Raw genomic sequence first — 15786 nt, 5'->3', positions numbered from 1 at the left:
CGCCTGCCGATGCTAAGGGACACGGGTTCGTGCCCCAGTCCGGGAAGACCCCACATGCCACGGAGCGGCTGGGCCCATGAGCCATGGCCGCTGAGCCTGCGTGTCTGGAGCCTGTGCTCCACAGCGGGAGAGGCCAAAACAGTGAGAGGCCCGCGTACCGCAAAAAGGAAAAAAAAAAAAAATTGCATAATAATACATGAATATATTCTTATTGTAAAAGAATCCAACAATACAGAAGTAAAATGTGAAAGGCAGCTTCACTTCCCCCTGACACTTTTCCCTTCCTAGTAACCTCTCTTTCATTTATACCCATATGTGTACATATATAAATATATAGTTCTAAAAAGTGCATAAATGGAATCATGCTATATGTAATGTTCTGAAACTTCATGTTTCACCATGTAATATGCCTTAGTAATCTTTCCATGTCGGTACACATAGATCTACCGTATTCTTTCTGATAGTTACATGGTATTTTATTTTAGGACCATCCTATAATGTATGCAGTCATTCAGGGCCCATTTTCACTTTTCAGTTCCTTTGTTATAACAGACAGTGCTTTGGCGAATATCTATCTATCTATCGATCGATCTATCTATCTAGACCCGTGTGAATAGTTTGGTTAGATGGAATTTTTAGAAATGTAATTGATATAATTCCTGGGTCAAAGAGAGGCACTTCTTTAAATTTTTTGATAGATATTTTCATATTACCTTCATGAAAATGTTCAGTAATGTACATTCCCACCAACTGTGTATGAGAGTACCCATTTCCATGCACCTTCTCCAATACTGGATTTTTTTTTTTTTTTTGGCAGAACTGTGCGGCATGTGAGATCTTTGTTCCCTGACCAGGGATCGAACCCGTGCCCCCTGCAGAATCACAGAGTCTTAACCACTGGACCGCCAGGGAGGTCCAACACTAGATATTTTGAATCTTTAACATTTTTGCTCATAGGATGGGTAAGAATGATGGTATCTTGTTGTTTCAGTTTACATTTTGAGGATTCTTTCAACTTAGGTGATGCAAGTCCATTTCATATAAATATGGGAAATGATGGAGTATTCAGTAAATAATACTGGGGTAGTTGACTGTCTATTTGGAAAAGTTACAAATAGACAACAAAAGTAAATTCAAGTGTTTTAAAGATTGAATATATTTTTCAAAAATATAGAAGTTGTATAGACATTATACAATTTCTTAAGCTTTGGAAATGAGAAGCCTTTTTCCTAATGTGATATAAACATAGAAGTCATCAAAGAAATGACAAACAAGCACATTAAAAATATAAAAAAATATATATATAAAGCTATGGAAAAATTATTCACAAAATAAGACCACTGTCTTTCTACATATATAACTGCTAAAGGGTTTATATACTAACATTCAAAGAACTTCTGCAAATCAAACAAGAAAAAACCAAGTATAGAAACATAAATTACTGGATTTCCCTGGTGGCGCAGTGGTTAAGAATCCGCCTGCCAACGCATGGGACACTGGTTCAGGGAGATCCCACATACCTCAGAGTAACTAAGCCCGTGTGCCACAACTACTGAGCCTGCACACCAAAACTACTAAGCCTGTGTGCCACAGCTACTGAAGCCCACATGTCTAGAGCCCACGTTCCACAGCAAGAGAAGCCACCACAATGAGAAGCACACACATTGCAATGAAGAGTAGCCCCCGCTCGCCGCAACTAGAGAAAGCCCGCGCTCAGCAACAAAGACCCAACACAGCCAAAAATAAATAAATAAAATAAATAATTTATTTTAAAAAAAGAAAGAAACATAAATTACTATATACAATATGCAAATATTTTCTACAATTTTCATCCAAGAAATTAAAATAGTACTGAGTGTGATGTTTGATTTTATGTTTTCCACTTTGCTGGGCCACGGTGCCCATATAGTTGATCAAACGTTGTTCTAGATGCTTCTGTGAGGATGTTTTTTGGGTGAGATTTATGTTTAAATTGACAGACTTTGAGTAAAGCAGATTCCCTTTCATTAATGTGGCTGGGTCTCTTCTGATCAGTCGAAGGCTTGAATAGAATAAAAAGCTGACCTCTGGGCTTCCCTGGTGGCACAGTGGTTGACAGTCCGCCTGCCGATGCAGGGGACACGGGTTCGTGCCCCAGTCCGGGAAGATCCCACATGCCGCGGAGCGGCTGGGCCCGTGAGCCATGGCCGCTGAGTCTGCGCGTCTGGAGCCTGTGCTCCGCAAAGGGAGAGGCCACAACGGTGAGAGGTCCGCGTACCGCAAAAAAAAAAAAAAAAAAAAAGCTGATCTCTCCTGAGCAAGAGGGAATTCTCCACCAGACCGCATCTACATCATCAGCTCTTCCTAGTTTCCCAGCAGACAGCCTTTGGAGTCGAACAGCAACTTCTTCCCGAGTCTCCAGCCTACTGGCCTCCCCCATCAGATTCTAGACTCACCAAACCACCACAGTCATATGAGCCAACTCCTTAAATAAATCTCTTTCGATGTATATACACTTTGGTTCCATTTCTCTGGAGGGCCCTGACTAATACACTGCTTTATTAAATTTTAATTTTTTTTAAAAAATTAAAATATTATATTTTTCCTTGTTGGCAGGATTATGGAGCCTCTTATAGACTATTAGGAGAGAGAAGGTTGATTCAGCCAGGGAAGGTAATTTGTCAATATTTATAAAAATTTCAAATGTATATACCATTTAATACAGCAGTACCGCTTTCAGGAAATGGACAAATGCACAGCATTTATGTAAAAGGATGTTCCTGGTAGCATTATTTATAATAGTGGAACATCAGAGATTCTTTTTATTATTCATTCATTTATTTATCAAATACCAAATGCCTGCTCTGTGCCAGGTTCAGTTTTAGGCACCTGGCTATACCGTAATGAGTAAAACAGACATGATGACTGCTGTCAAGGGCTTCTCAGTCTAGAGGGAGGAACCACATATGAAACGAACAGACAAGTATGTAAGTCAAACTGTCACAGCACCTCAAGGGAGGTGAGGGCTACTTGAAATTGGGTGATCAGGGAACGTCTCTCTAAAGAATGACATTGGAGAGAAAACCTGAAAGAAGGGGGTCAGTCAGCCAAGCAAAGTGTGAAGGAAACTGTGTGCAGAGATTAAGAGCTTGAGGTCAGGCCAGCAGAGTGATATCAGCGAAGGCGTCGCAGGAGCCTGGAGAGAGAGTCAGGGCCAGATGGGCCCAGGGCCTGGTAGGCCAGGAAGAGGGGATCGGAACAGGAAACCAGTGAAAGGTTTTATTCAGGGCAATGACATGATCTAGTTTATATTCTTCAAAGGTTCCTCTGGCGTGGTGTGAACTGATCGCGATGAGGACAAAAAGAAAGACTGGGTTGAAAGCTTTTGCAGTAGGCCAGGTGAGAGGTAATGGCTGCTGTGGAGCTGGAGAGAAGTAGATTCATACAGGGTATATTCTGGAGACAGAACCAGGAGGACTTGATGGTGAATTGTATGTGGGTGGTAAAGGAGAGGACATCCAAAGCGGCTTCCTGACCACTCTACCCCTATCGGGAGGGCTAAAGTAAAAATGCTAAAACACCCCCAAGTGCTGGCAAGCATGTGGACCACCTGCATCTCTCATAGATTGCCAGAGGGAATGGAGAAAGGTACAGCCTCTCTGGCCAACAGACTGAAGGTATCTTAAAAAGTTAAACATACAATTACCATATGACTCAGCCATCCTTCTCCTGGATATTTGACCTAGAGAAATGGAAACTTATATCCACACAGAAACCTGTGCATGAATGTTTAGAGCAGCTCTGTCCATGATTGCCCTAAACTGAAACAACCCGAGTGTGCTTCAGTGGGTGTGTGAATAAGCAAATTGTGGTGCTGTCATACAGTGGAACAAAGTACTCAGCAATAAAAGGAAACAAACTGTGATAGTATCAGCTCGGATGAATATCAAAGACCTTATGCTGAGTGAAAGAAGCCAGTCTCAAAAGGTTAAAATTATAGGATTTCGTTTTCGTGACATCCTTGGAAAGGTGAAACCATGATGATGGGGAGAAGATCTGTGGTTGTCAGTGGTTAGGGGTGAGCGCAGGATGGGACTCCGCCCCCTTTTTATCTTGATCGTGGTAGTAGTTATAGGAATCTGTGTGTGTTAAAATTCACAGAACTGTATAGCTCTCCCTGAAAAAAGTTCCTTTTTAAAGTATGATTATTTTAAAAATAAGAAAATTAAATTGTTAAAAAAAAATGACTCCCAGGTTTCTGGCATGGGCAGAAAGGTAGATTCCACCATTTACAGAGGTGGAATAGGCTGGGCGATGGGACCAGATTTGGGGGATGGAATGAAAAGTTCAGTTTGGACTTGTGAAGTTGGGATGCTCCCTGGACACAGCTGGATACAAAGGAGTCTGGGGCCAGAGGTAGAGATTTGGGAGTCATCAATGATTAAAGCCATGGTAGTGAATTAGAACACCAGGGGAGGACTTCCCTGGTGGTCCAGTGGCTAAGACTCCAAGCTCCCAATGCAGGGGGTCTGGGTTCGATCCCTGGTCAGGGAACTAGATCCCGCATGCATGCCACAACTAAGGAGTCCGTGAGCTGCAACTAAGGAGCCAGTGAGCTGCAACTAAGACCCAGCACGACCAAAAAAAAAAAAAAGAACACCTGGGGAGAGGGTGTAGGGCAAGAACAGAAGGGGAGAACCTTCCAGAACAATGGACAATGCCTTCCAGAGAGTGGGGGCAGGAGGAGGAGCCAGGGTCGAGATGGAGGGATCCGGGGATCATGGGGTATTAGGAGTGCGTCTCCTCTGACTGACTGTCCTCGAGGGACCTTCCCTGTGAGGAGGGCTGCTGAGGTAGACAGGGACTTCTAAATGAGAACGAGGGACTCGTAAGAATGATTTTAGAAAGTCAGCAGGTCTTTGCGGCTGTTTGCCATCAGATCTGGGAAAAGTTTTCCCTGAGCCGCGCTTATGGCAAAATGACACTTCCTCCTGCTTCCTTCCCTACCCATCCATCCTCAACAGCTGAACCCTCCTCGACCTCCACTGCTGCAGAGGCCACAAACTGGGAGCCTAGGAGCTGTCCACAGCCCTCAGTTCTGGTTTGTTTTCACCGCACACATCCTTTCACATTTTGAATTGGTTATCAGCTTAAAAGAAGATAAAATTCCCCCAAACAGTGGCAACAGCTGGATCTCCAACTTGAAAGACTGGAAGGTGTGGCAACATGGAGTCCACAGCCCTGCGTGGTACCAAGACAGGAGATGAATTCAGATGGGCCATGCGCTGTCCAGGCGGCCATAGTCCTTACTGCTCCCTGCGGATCTCCAGCATCAAGAGCTGGTTGCCATTGATCACCTGTTTGCACCATGGTTTCTGCCCTCTTGTGTAACCTGGGTTGTTCCACAGCCGTCCGAACTGCTACAGAGTGTGGCACAGTAAAAGCAGACGCCTGCTTGGCTTATTGAAACTTGAGAAGATTTTTTTGATGATGGTATGTACACCTATCATTTGGGCCCAGAGGTGAGGTGTTACCACATTTTTAATCAACTGCTTTTTATTGAGGCTTAATTTGCATTTTAGCATCCATTTTAAGCATAGAGTTCACTAAGTTTTGACAAATCTGTGTGACTCCTACCCCAATCAAGTTATAGAAGATTTTCCATCACCCTAAAATGTCCCTCTGGTATCCCCCCAGCCAATCCCCTCCCTGTCCCATCCCCAACCCCTGACAACCACGGATATGCTTTCTGTCACTTAAAGGGGTTCTGGTAGCAATTCCAACCTGGGGTGTCATTTCCCCCACACCACCAAGCAGTTCCCCCGATACCAGCTGAGTGTCCTACAATTCAACTCAATTCTGACACTGTCTACCCAGAGGGAGTGAGTCGCTTCCATGCCCTTTCCCAGCACGCCGCTTTCCCCAAGTTGCCACCCAGAAGCTCTCCAAAATCCATCCTTTCTGGTTTTTGTGGTGGCTTCATTTACAAAGGTAAGATGGATTAAATCATTGGCCATTGGTGACTGATTCAACCTCCAGCCCCTCTCCCATCCCTGGAGGTGAGGGGTGGTAGGACTGACAGTTCCAACCCTCCAATCACATAATTGGTCCCACTGGCAATCAGCCCTCATCCTTAGGTGGGGATCCAAAAGTCACCTTATTAGCATAACAAAAGACACCTTTGTTGCTCTCATCGCTTAGGAAATTCTAAGGGTTTTTAAGAGCTCTGTGCCAGAAATGGGGATGAAGACCAAATACGTATTCATTATAAATGGCAATATCACAGTCAGAGGCTATACTGTTATCTATATGGGCAGGTTGTTACTTTTTATTGCCAGGTAGTGTTCCGTTGCCTGGCTACATCACAGATTTAAAATCCATTCTCTTTTGATGGACACCTGGGCCGTTTCCAGTTTGGGGCTATTATGATTAAAGCTGCCCTGAATATCTGCATGCAGACTTTGTGTATATAGAGAGGCTCTCATCCTCCTGAGTAATACCTAGGAGGACCCTGCTGCTCGTAACCTCAGAAGTCATGCCTCCAAAGCCCTCCTGTGTCTTTGAACTGGGCGATTCCTCCACCAGGCTGGTTGGCATGTGGTCGGCATGCAGCAGCAGGAGTGCTGCCGGTACCGGCAGTCGGTGAGAAAACTTGCTGGCCTGTTTGTTCAGTTCACTTTGCAGTGAACTTTCCTGCTTACTTTTTTTTTTTTTTTCTGGCTGACCTCTTGATTTACAGCAAATAATTTGCTTGTTTTCCAAAGTGTAAGCAAACAAGGAGTTATTTTAGTGGAGGCTTTTAGGGAACACCCTAGAAGAGTGGGTTGTGCTCTAAGCACAGAGAACTGCTAGAAAACAATTATTAGGAAGGGGTGAGGGGACAAGGGAATCAGTGAGTTGCAAGCCCATGATTGTGTATAAATTACAAGTAGTAAATTAGGTATCCAGGAACACATCTCCTCATCTTCATATGGGCAGCGCATGTGTCATGGTGACTCCATGGGTACGAAGACTGGATCTAAGAACACTGCGTAAGGCCAAGTACCCTGCACAGGGCCAAGTACCCTTCCACAGGGCAGCACCGTTCATGATCTCCACCCCACTCATTCAATCCTTTCTTGTTTCCATGGCAATCAAGATCCCATATTGGAGAACAGTATGGAGGTTCCTTAAGAAACTAAAAATGGAGCTACCATATGATCCAGCAATCCCACTCCTGGGCATATATCCAGAGGAAAACATGGTTTGAAAGGATACATGCACCCCAATGTTCATTGCAGTGCTGTTTATAATAGCCAGGATATGGAAGCCACCTAAATGTCCATCGACAGATGAATGGGAAAAGAAGATGAGGTACGTACATACAATGGAATATTACTCAGCCATTAAAAAGACTGAAATAATGCCATTTGCAGCAACATGGATGGGCCTAGAGACTATCATACTAAGTGAAGTAAGTCAGACAGAGAAAGACAAACATCATATGAGATCGTTTATATGCGGAATCTGAAAAAAATGATACAAACGAACTGATTTGCAAAACAGAAACAGACTCACAGATTTAGAGAATGAATTTATGGTTATCAGGGGAGGAAAGGGGGTGGAGAGATAGATTGGGAGTTTGGGATTGATAGATACATGGTGCTATATTTAAAGCAGATAACAAACAAGGACCTCCTGTATAGCACAGGGAACTCCGCTTATACTCTGTAATAACCTAAATGGGAAAAGAATTTGAGAAAGAATAGATACATGTATACGTATAACTGAATCTCTCTGCTCTACACCTGAAACTAACACAACATTGTAGATCAACTATACTTCAATATAAAATCTTTAAAAATCTGATAACAAACATGGGAATTTTTATCAATAAAAGGAGGAGAGCTTGCAGTGGAGACTATCAGTCAGATGATACTCGACCTTAGAAAGTGCCCACCCAGTAGTCAGTGGTAGTGCTATGTCCACGTAGCCCCAGCCAGCCAGCTCTCAAAAGCCCCTTTCTGAATAATGGGGTGTCCCAATATTTTGATGCCAGAGCTACTGACTGGAACCATAAGAAATCTCCCCTAAGTACAGCCATAATAGGTAGGATAAACACTAAGATTTCGTAACTCCTACAAAGCAAATAGAGTTTAGAAATTCCAGGATCATAAAACAAGTTAAAATAAAAGAAGACATCACTGGGTGGTTTCCAGTAGGATATAGGATGCTGAGGTACAGCATCTTATCCATTAGAGTTAAGATGCGTTTGGCTGCAAGTTAGAGAATATCTGGCCAATAGTGAGTCAGCCATAGGGATGATTGGAGGTGGTAATCCCAGCTCAACAAGTTCATCAAGGGCCCAGCCCCTTTCCATCCTTCTTCTCTGCCACCTTTAGCTTGTTACCTTTCTTCTTCAAGTATGTGGTCTTACGGCCCCCAAACGGTTGCTGTAGCTCCAAGTATCATATCCTCACGTAAAATCTTCCAAACCAGGAAGGGAGAGGGCAGCTCCTCACACATCTATCTCTTCTAGTAAGAAGGACTATCTTTCCCAGAGACCCTCAGCAGACTTCTTACCATTTTTTGGCTAAAATTGGGTCATGTGTCCATCCTGAGACCAGTCACCTATAAAGGGGAAGAAGATTGTCATGACTAGTTCCAATTACGATTCAACCCCTCGGGCTGGGGGATCTGCAACAGGGGATAATTGATTTAGTTGTCTCACTGTACCCTTTTAGTCTGAATTCAGTAAAATCACTCTCTTCCAAAAATATTTCTCTACCCCATTTCCTCTTCTGTAACATTTTCTCTCCCCTAGTTCCATGCCTCCGTGGGGATCAACTCCATGCACCTTCCCACTTCCAACAGTGTTTATCAGATTTCGTTCATTCTAGCCAATTCTTCTCCTGGTATGTGACCCCAGCATCCTTTTCCCAGAATATGGGCAACCATCTTGATGCCCTGATCTCCCTCCATATGATTTTTCAGAACTGGCCTTAAAGGGAACTCCGCAAGCTTCTCACTTCTCTTTGCAGAGTTTTAGCTGCCACAACTACCTGTATTGCTTTGGCCTTTTTTTTTTTTTTTTTCAACCAGAGGGGTCATGTCAGAGAGAGGAAGGTAAAAAGTTGAACACTTTCTCACACTATTTTACTCTATTTGTTTCCCCACCCTAGCCTCTGTCTTTCACCTCTGATTCTCCTCTCCCAGAATCTATGGCCTGACTTTTCTACCACATCTCTTTATACTTCCTTTTTTTTTTTTTTTTTTTTTTTTTTTTTAGCAGTACGCGGGCCTCTCACTGTTGCGGCCTCTCTGTGGCATGTGGGATCTTCCCGGACCGGGGCACGAACCCGTGTCCTCTGTATCGGCAGGCGGACTCCCAACCACCGCGCCACCAGGGAAGCCCTCTTTCTACTTCTTATTGCTGCTCTGCTTCTTCCTTTTGGATGATTTTTGCAACTAGACTCCCAGTCTTCTTGTTCCTACCTACCCCCATCTGTTCTTCACCTCCCACCCCCTCTCCCCCAACCCTAACCTGGTCTACTTTTTGCCCCTTCCCAGGGTCCAAGTGAAGCAGATTTACTTCTCTGCTTTGCATCACAGCCTCCCTTGCCCCACCAGGCACATACACAGACTTGCTAAACTATCCTAAGATTCTGGTCACAGGTGTGGTATATTCAGGTCGGGAAGAGTTATCAAGTCAGCCTCCTCCCTGGGCCCCCTGCTTCCTGCCTGCCCCTCTGCCCTACTCTGACTGACACTGGTTCGTGGATAGTCTGAGCTGCAGTGGTTTCAACACTCACCGCCTTCAGTCAGGCTGCAGTGGACCGTCTTTGCCAATTTCTTAATGACTTCTTGAGTGGCTTTCCTAGGTTTCTGGTCACGCTTGGTGATGTAAAACTCCTAGCCTCCTCCCCATTCTCCTACGAGCTGAGACTTGACCTGTGGCCCAGGGAACCTATGGCAGAGATGAATCTAGTCTACACTTCTTCCCATCCTTCTGGGTTACACTGCCCTAGGTTTTTTGGGGGGGGGGGACACTTCCTTCTAAGAGGGAAAGGTTCCTACTCCCATGGCCATCAATGACTCCCTTTTATAAACCTTTAAAAACTTGTTTTGTTAATTAACAAAATTATACTGCTAAGAGACCTAGTTCTCTAAAAATCACAGACTGGGAACTCCCTGGTGGTCCAGTGGTTAGGACTGCGCACTTTCACTGCCGGGACCTGGGTTCGGTCCCTGGTCAGGGAACTAAGATCCCACAAGCCGTGTGGCATGGCCAAAATAATAATAATAATAATAAATTTAAAATAAATAAATAAAATAAAATCACAGACTGTCAGCAACGTGGCTGTTTGAAATCCCATCAGTGAGCATGGAGCATTCCTCTGCTGCTTGCAGGCTCTGGGCAGGAACCTGTGACACAGAGAAGCAGCCTTGCTTTTCAGCCCCCCAGAGCTTCAGATAAGGAGTTTTCAGGCACGAAATTCTACCTTTATCTTTATTTTGTATTTTCCAAAGAATCGGACCCCGGGTCTGCTTCTCAGCCCAGGCCTGAGATTGACCTCTTTCCACCCAGGCCTGCTGTGCTTTGGGCCTATCAAATACAACTTCATCAAAGCATCACCTCAACGTCACCCTTACCCCAAACCTCTAATAACCCCGTCTCTTCTTTCGTGAGATGCCCCACGCTTCCTCTGGAGTGTGGTCTCCTTTGCTCCAGCAAGAAAATGAACACAGCTTTGTTGGGCTGCAGTTGTGTGAGACAGGCTTCATCACTCTGTGAGTAAGGAGACCTGTTATCTAGCTCATGCGTTCTCAGAACAGGCAGTATTGCTCCCAAAGATGTGAAAATTAGTTCTGGGGGAGCCAAAAAGTCTTACGGTGGTTTGTGGCCTTCCAAAAGGCACACACATAAACAGATACATGGTATGTCTGTTGTATCAAAATTTCATGGGCAGGGAGGGGAAGGTACTGAGTAGGAGGAAAAGATCCTAAAAGGCTCCTTGAGGGAACAATGATACAAAAGTTTGAGCAACAGTGCTTTAGCTGATACTGAATAGCTTTTGGTGTCTGCTGTGAGTCAGGTACCGGGATGCTGGCTCTCTTTGGCAGCTAGAATTGAGTTCTTCTGACCTCGGTCTTGGGAGACCCAACCTGATTTGACCTCTCCCAGCACCCCAGAACTCCCCCACTCAGCCCTGTTCCTGCGATGCCCTCATCCATGGGAGCCTCATACCTGCTTGCTCTGCCAGATGGGGAGAGTGCCTGGTGCCCCGTCATTCACACATACGCGCCCACACCACCTCTCTGCCCGTCTCCCTCCTCTGCTTAGATGGGCACGGGGCAGCTGCCCCAGAACACGTGCTCTACTCCTTGAGCACCCCTTTCCCTTGACTTCCGAGACATATGGAGAACACTACAACTCTGCCCTCACCACCACCCAGCCTCTGATGACTTTTCATTCTCCCCACCCGTCAGCCTTCAGTTTACACAGACTGGGGTAAGGGTGGGGTCCTGGGTGACAGCTGGGGGCAGCAAAGCCAGCTGAGCTGCCTCTTCTTCCTCGGTGTAAACTCTGGGGAGGAGTCAGACTCCTGTTCTCCACGGATCTCTCTGGAAGGCGGGGTTTCCAACTCTTCTTTGTCCTCACTCGTGGGTCCTTGCTACCACTCCTGGAGCTGCAAGACTCCACGTCACCACTGTGCCCTTTCTGAACCACGCAGACCCATGTTCACATCAAGGTCTGAGTGCCTTAGGACAGACAGATGAGCCATGGGACAGAGGGACAGCTCATGCCTTCATCTCTGTACAGAGACGATGTCTCTCTCCCTCCACCTGAGACCCAGTCCCCATCCACAGCCAGTCCTCATTCCCCAGCGACCTTAACCTCAGGGAGAAAACAGATGCTAAAGACGTTAGTATTGAAATCCCGAAAGTGCTGAGCGCAGCCATCTGCACACAGTAAGTGCACCATAAATGTTTTCGAACTAAAGCTGACCGGGACTTCCCTGGCGGTCCAGTGGTTAAAACTCCGAGCTTCCACTGCGGGGGGCGCGGGTTTGATCCCTGGTCAGGGAACTAAGATCCCACATGCTGTGCGGTGCGGCCAAAATAAAAAAATAAAGTAAGAGACTTCTTGGTTTGTCATTAAAAGAAAAAAAAAAAAAAGCAGCAAACTAAAAGAAGAGATAATAAAGCTGACAGTGTGAGCAGGTGCCAGCACTTCTCTGGTTGCTTTCCCAGGGGAGGAGGCCCAGACCGACGCTTTCTAATGCACCACCCCGCAGTGGAAAATGAAAAATTACTAAGTGATCACAGTTTGATAAAGATAGCTCTTAAGAACACACATTTGTCCTTGTAGTAACCCGAAGTCAACTGGGCTAACTAATTCTCTTCATTTATTTTTTTTCCGAGAGGGTTTCTTTACTGGGAGGAGGATGTATCTACACAAATAGTCGATCTGCTTTGCATCTAGTTATGCTTTTCATTGTGGCCTGTTTACATTTGTCCTGGTCAGACTGCCTCAGCCGACTCTGGAAGTTTGACTGGGCCCAGTCACGGCAGATGACACACAGCTGGTGGCAGAGTGGCTCAGGGACCTGAGATTCAGAGTCAAGTAATTTCAGCTTCCAGTCCTGCTTCCACCACTTATTGGCTATGGGATCTCAGGTGAGAGACTTCACCTCGCCGGGCCCATTCCCTCACCTGTAGAATGGGAATAGTCATAGTACCTGCCTCACGGCTACTGAGAAGATTAAAGGCGATGTCAGGCTAAGCCCTTAAGATAGGTTAGCTATTACTTTTATTCTTCCGATCCAAATCCTCTCCCAGCAACTAGGCATCTTATAGTTTAACACTTCTCCCTCAGAGTCTTCGTGTTTTATCCTTCCATCCATCAACACCACCTAAGGTACGCTCACATACACCACCCACACACACCATAAAAACAAAAAAAGATTAAGAAAAAACCATTCTCTTTTGCTTGCTACCAAGTTTATTTAGGTAATTTTTCTTCTGTCATTTTTCATGAATGTCCCTGAAAGTCTGAATTTATTGAACAGTGGAAACCTGCTGGAAGAGCGCATGTCACAGCAGGGTGCTCCCTCATTCCTGGAGTCCTGTGTCCCCATTCCTGCCCAGCTGAGTCGGTAGTTCTGAAGGACAGATTCTTCCTCTCTCCTGTCCCAAGTCACTGGGCAGCTCCCTCAGACCCTGGACGCTGCTGTCAGCTCCTCCTTCACCTTCAGCAAAGCACAGGAGCTCGCCTGCTGCCCCGGGGAGCTCCTTATTCTCCAGAGTTCTCTCTCACCGTGACCGCTCCCTGAGCGTGTTGGGGCACGAGAAGGGAGGGCAGTGTGGCAAGATCAAGAGCTGGGCTAAGGCTGGATACCTGCTCTGACCCAAACAGTGCCCGTCCCCAGCCTGCCTCTCCGAGGTGCTGCCTGACTTGAGCTTGGAACTGCCCCAGGGATGATCTGCTTTGCAGGCCAGTCCACCTGGCCACCCGCTCCAGAGCCCCCCTGTATGTTAGACAGCTCCTGTGGCGGCCCCTCTCCTTCACTCTTCAGTGTCACGCTGCCTTCCTGCCACCAAGGGCCACAGGCTCCAGTCAGCCTCCCCAGCAGCCCCTGGAAGTCAGCTTGGAACCCAGATGATGAGAAATAGTAAAGGGTGTCGACACAGGAGTTCAGGGTGTTGAGGGGCAGCACGGAACTTCTCCACTTCGGGCTTTCACCCTGGATGTAGCCCACAGCATGGGACACGTTGTAGGGCCCAAAGCAGACGAGAAAGTTGAGCAGCATGGCTGCTGCGAGCCCACCACCCACTTCCGCTGGCGCTGGCTGGCTCCCTTACCGAGTATGCACACCGGGCGGCTATAGCAGTAGCTGGTGATGAGCAGGGGCACCCCAAAAAGGACCGCAGCCATCTCCAGCTGGACAGGCAGAAGAAAGGCCAGCTGATCCTTCCGGATTTCCAGGTAGCGTGTCCCACCAGCTGATCCTTCCAGAATTCCAGGTAGCAGGTCCCGCCAGCTGATCCTTCCAGAATTCCAGGTAGCAGGTCCCGTTGATACCCTGGGTGGGGGAGGAGCGCCCCGAGAATTCAGTGACATAGACCACACTGCAGTGAGCGGTGGCCAGGAGCCAGCAGGCCCCGCTGACCAGGCCAGCCTGTCCCGGCCTTGGCCGGGTCTGGTACCGAACTGGGTAGGCCACGCTCAAGAAGCGCTCATCGCTCACAGCTGCCAGGAAGAGGGACGGGAGATAGATGGTGGTGAAGAAGAGGAATCTGGAGAAGGGGCAGAAGATGAAGGGCAGGGGCCAGCGCGTGCCGCTCGCTGCCTTCACCACGTGGAATGGCAGGAAGAGCACCGGGGTGCGGGGCCGATAGGGTCAGGTTCAGCAAGAGCACGTGCACGGCCGCCGGACAGGGCTGCAGCTTGTCCACGAGGATCACCAGGGCCTCCAGCTTCAGGGGAAGCCCCGTGAGGAAGGTGAAGAGGTACATGGAGCAGTGGAGCCCGTGATTGCCGAGGAAGAAGGACCGGTCTGATCTGGTGTTCGTGGTCATGGCCACTAGCAAGAGAGGGACAGAGATGACAGTCTGGGTGGGCATCTTGCACCATCCGCTTCTCAGCTATCAGAAGGGAACGTCATCGCCAGCCTCACTCCCTCATGCCCCCAGTGCTTTCCCCAGTGGGGTCAGCCTGCCTGTCTTCCTGGTCATAGCCTGGCTCCTATCCCTTTCCTGTCCCTCTCTTCCTGGTCACACCCTGTCTGCTGTTTCCTTTCTCTAAGCACCAAGGTGCCGTCCACAGAGCCCCTCAGGGTCCCGTGCTTACCTGCTGCTTTGAGAACCCAAGTTCTCTGCCACTCAGCAACTCGCTGGCTCCTCCAGAACAAGTCCGGTGAGCTATTATCTGGCAGAACTGATAAAAACCTGGCAGTGCCCATGATGTCACTCACTGCCGAGCAATGGCACAAAAGATGCCGTTAGCTCTGTGAGCAGTGCCGGCCCAGTACACAAAATGAGGGGCAAATTCCACGACTGCCTGCGCGCCTCGCTCCCCAGCAGCCTCAGATGGGATGAGCAGACTTCGTCTTCTTCTCTCTGATCCTCTACTTGAATTTTATCTGCTCCTCTAGAATGGCACTCACCCAGTTTGCCTTGTTGTAAGGGTAGGAAGTGTGATACAGTGATGTAGAGCTTGGGCTCTGGAGCCGGGGCTTGGGTTCAATGCTGGTCCTATCACTTACTAACTCTGTGATTTGGGGCAAGTGACTTAAGCCCTCTGTATCTCTGCTTTCTCATCTATAAAACAGGGATAATCATAACCAATCTCATAGGCTTGTGTACATTAAAGCGTTAATATGTGTCAAAGGCTAAGTTAAGTGGTAAGCATGGTGAGCCCTTGACAGATGCCGTCTGCCAGCCACTCGAGTGGGCTTGTCTTTGGGCCAATAGTAATAATATTAACATTGGTGGCAATGATGACGACAGCTACCTTTCAGTGGGCACATAATCCATAGCAGACCCACTGCTTCTCAGGGCACCACCTTATGTCTTGAAATCCTCACAGTGGGGAAGTGATTCACTCCAGGTAATACAGCTTGTTAAGTATCACCACCAGGATTCAAACTTCTGTCCAGCTTCAGAGAGTATTTACTTATTCATTCAAATATCTATGGAGTGCAATGAGATACCATTTCATACACCCACTAGAATGGCTATAAGCAAAAAAAAAAAAAAAAAAAAAAATCGGATAATACCAAGTGTTGGTGAGGATGTGGAGAAATGGGAATCCTCGTACATTGC

The 15786-nt window shown here is 47.0% G+C and overlaps 1 protein-coding gene across 1 annotated transcript; it reads right to left on the bottom strand.

Annotated features, from left to right (window-relative positions):
- Positions 1-3134: 3134 nt before the first annotated feature.
- LOC114903067 (free fatty acid receptor 3-like) lies at positions 3135-14743 on the bottom strand. The gene is given in 5 exon segments (XM_029235863.1): positions 3135-3175; positions 13418-13609; positions 13825-13941; positions 14018-14354; positions 14356-14743. Coding segments are annotated over 5 exon segments (918 nt in total). The 5' UTR covers positions 14587-14743.
- Positions 14744-15786: the final 1043 nt, after the last annotated feature.

This window comes from Monodon monoceros, unplaced genomic scaffold (assembly GCF_005190385.1).
Source record: "Monodon monoceros isolate NGI ecotype Baffin Bay Population unplaced genomic scaffold, NGI_Narwhal_1 Super_Scaffold_10, whole genome shotgun sequence".
Taxonomy (NCBI): domain Eukaryota; kingdom Metazoa; phylum Chordata; class Mammalia; order Artiodactyla; family Monodontidae; genus Monodon; species Monodon monoceros.
Note: the sequence above shows the minus strand (reverse complement) of the source record. Positions and strands in the feature narration are given on the sequence as shown.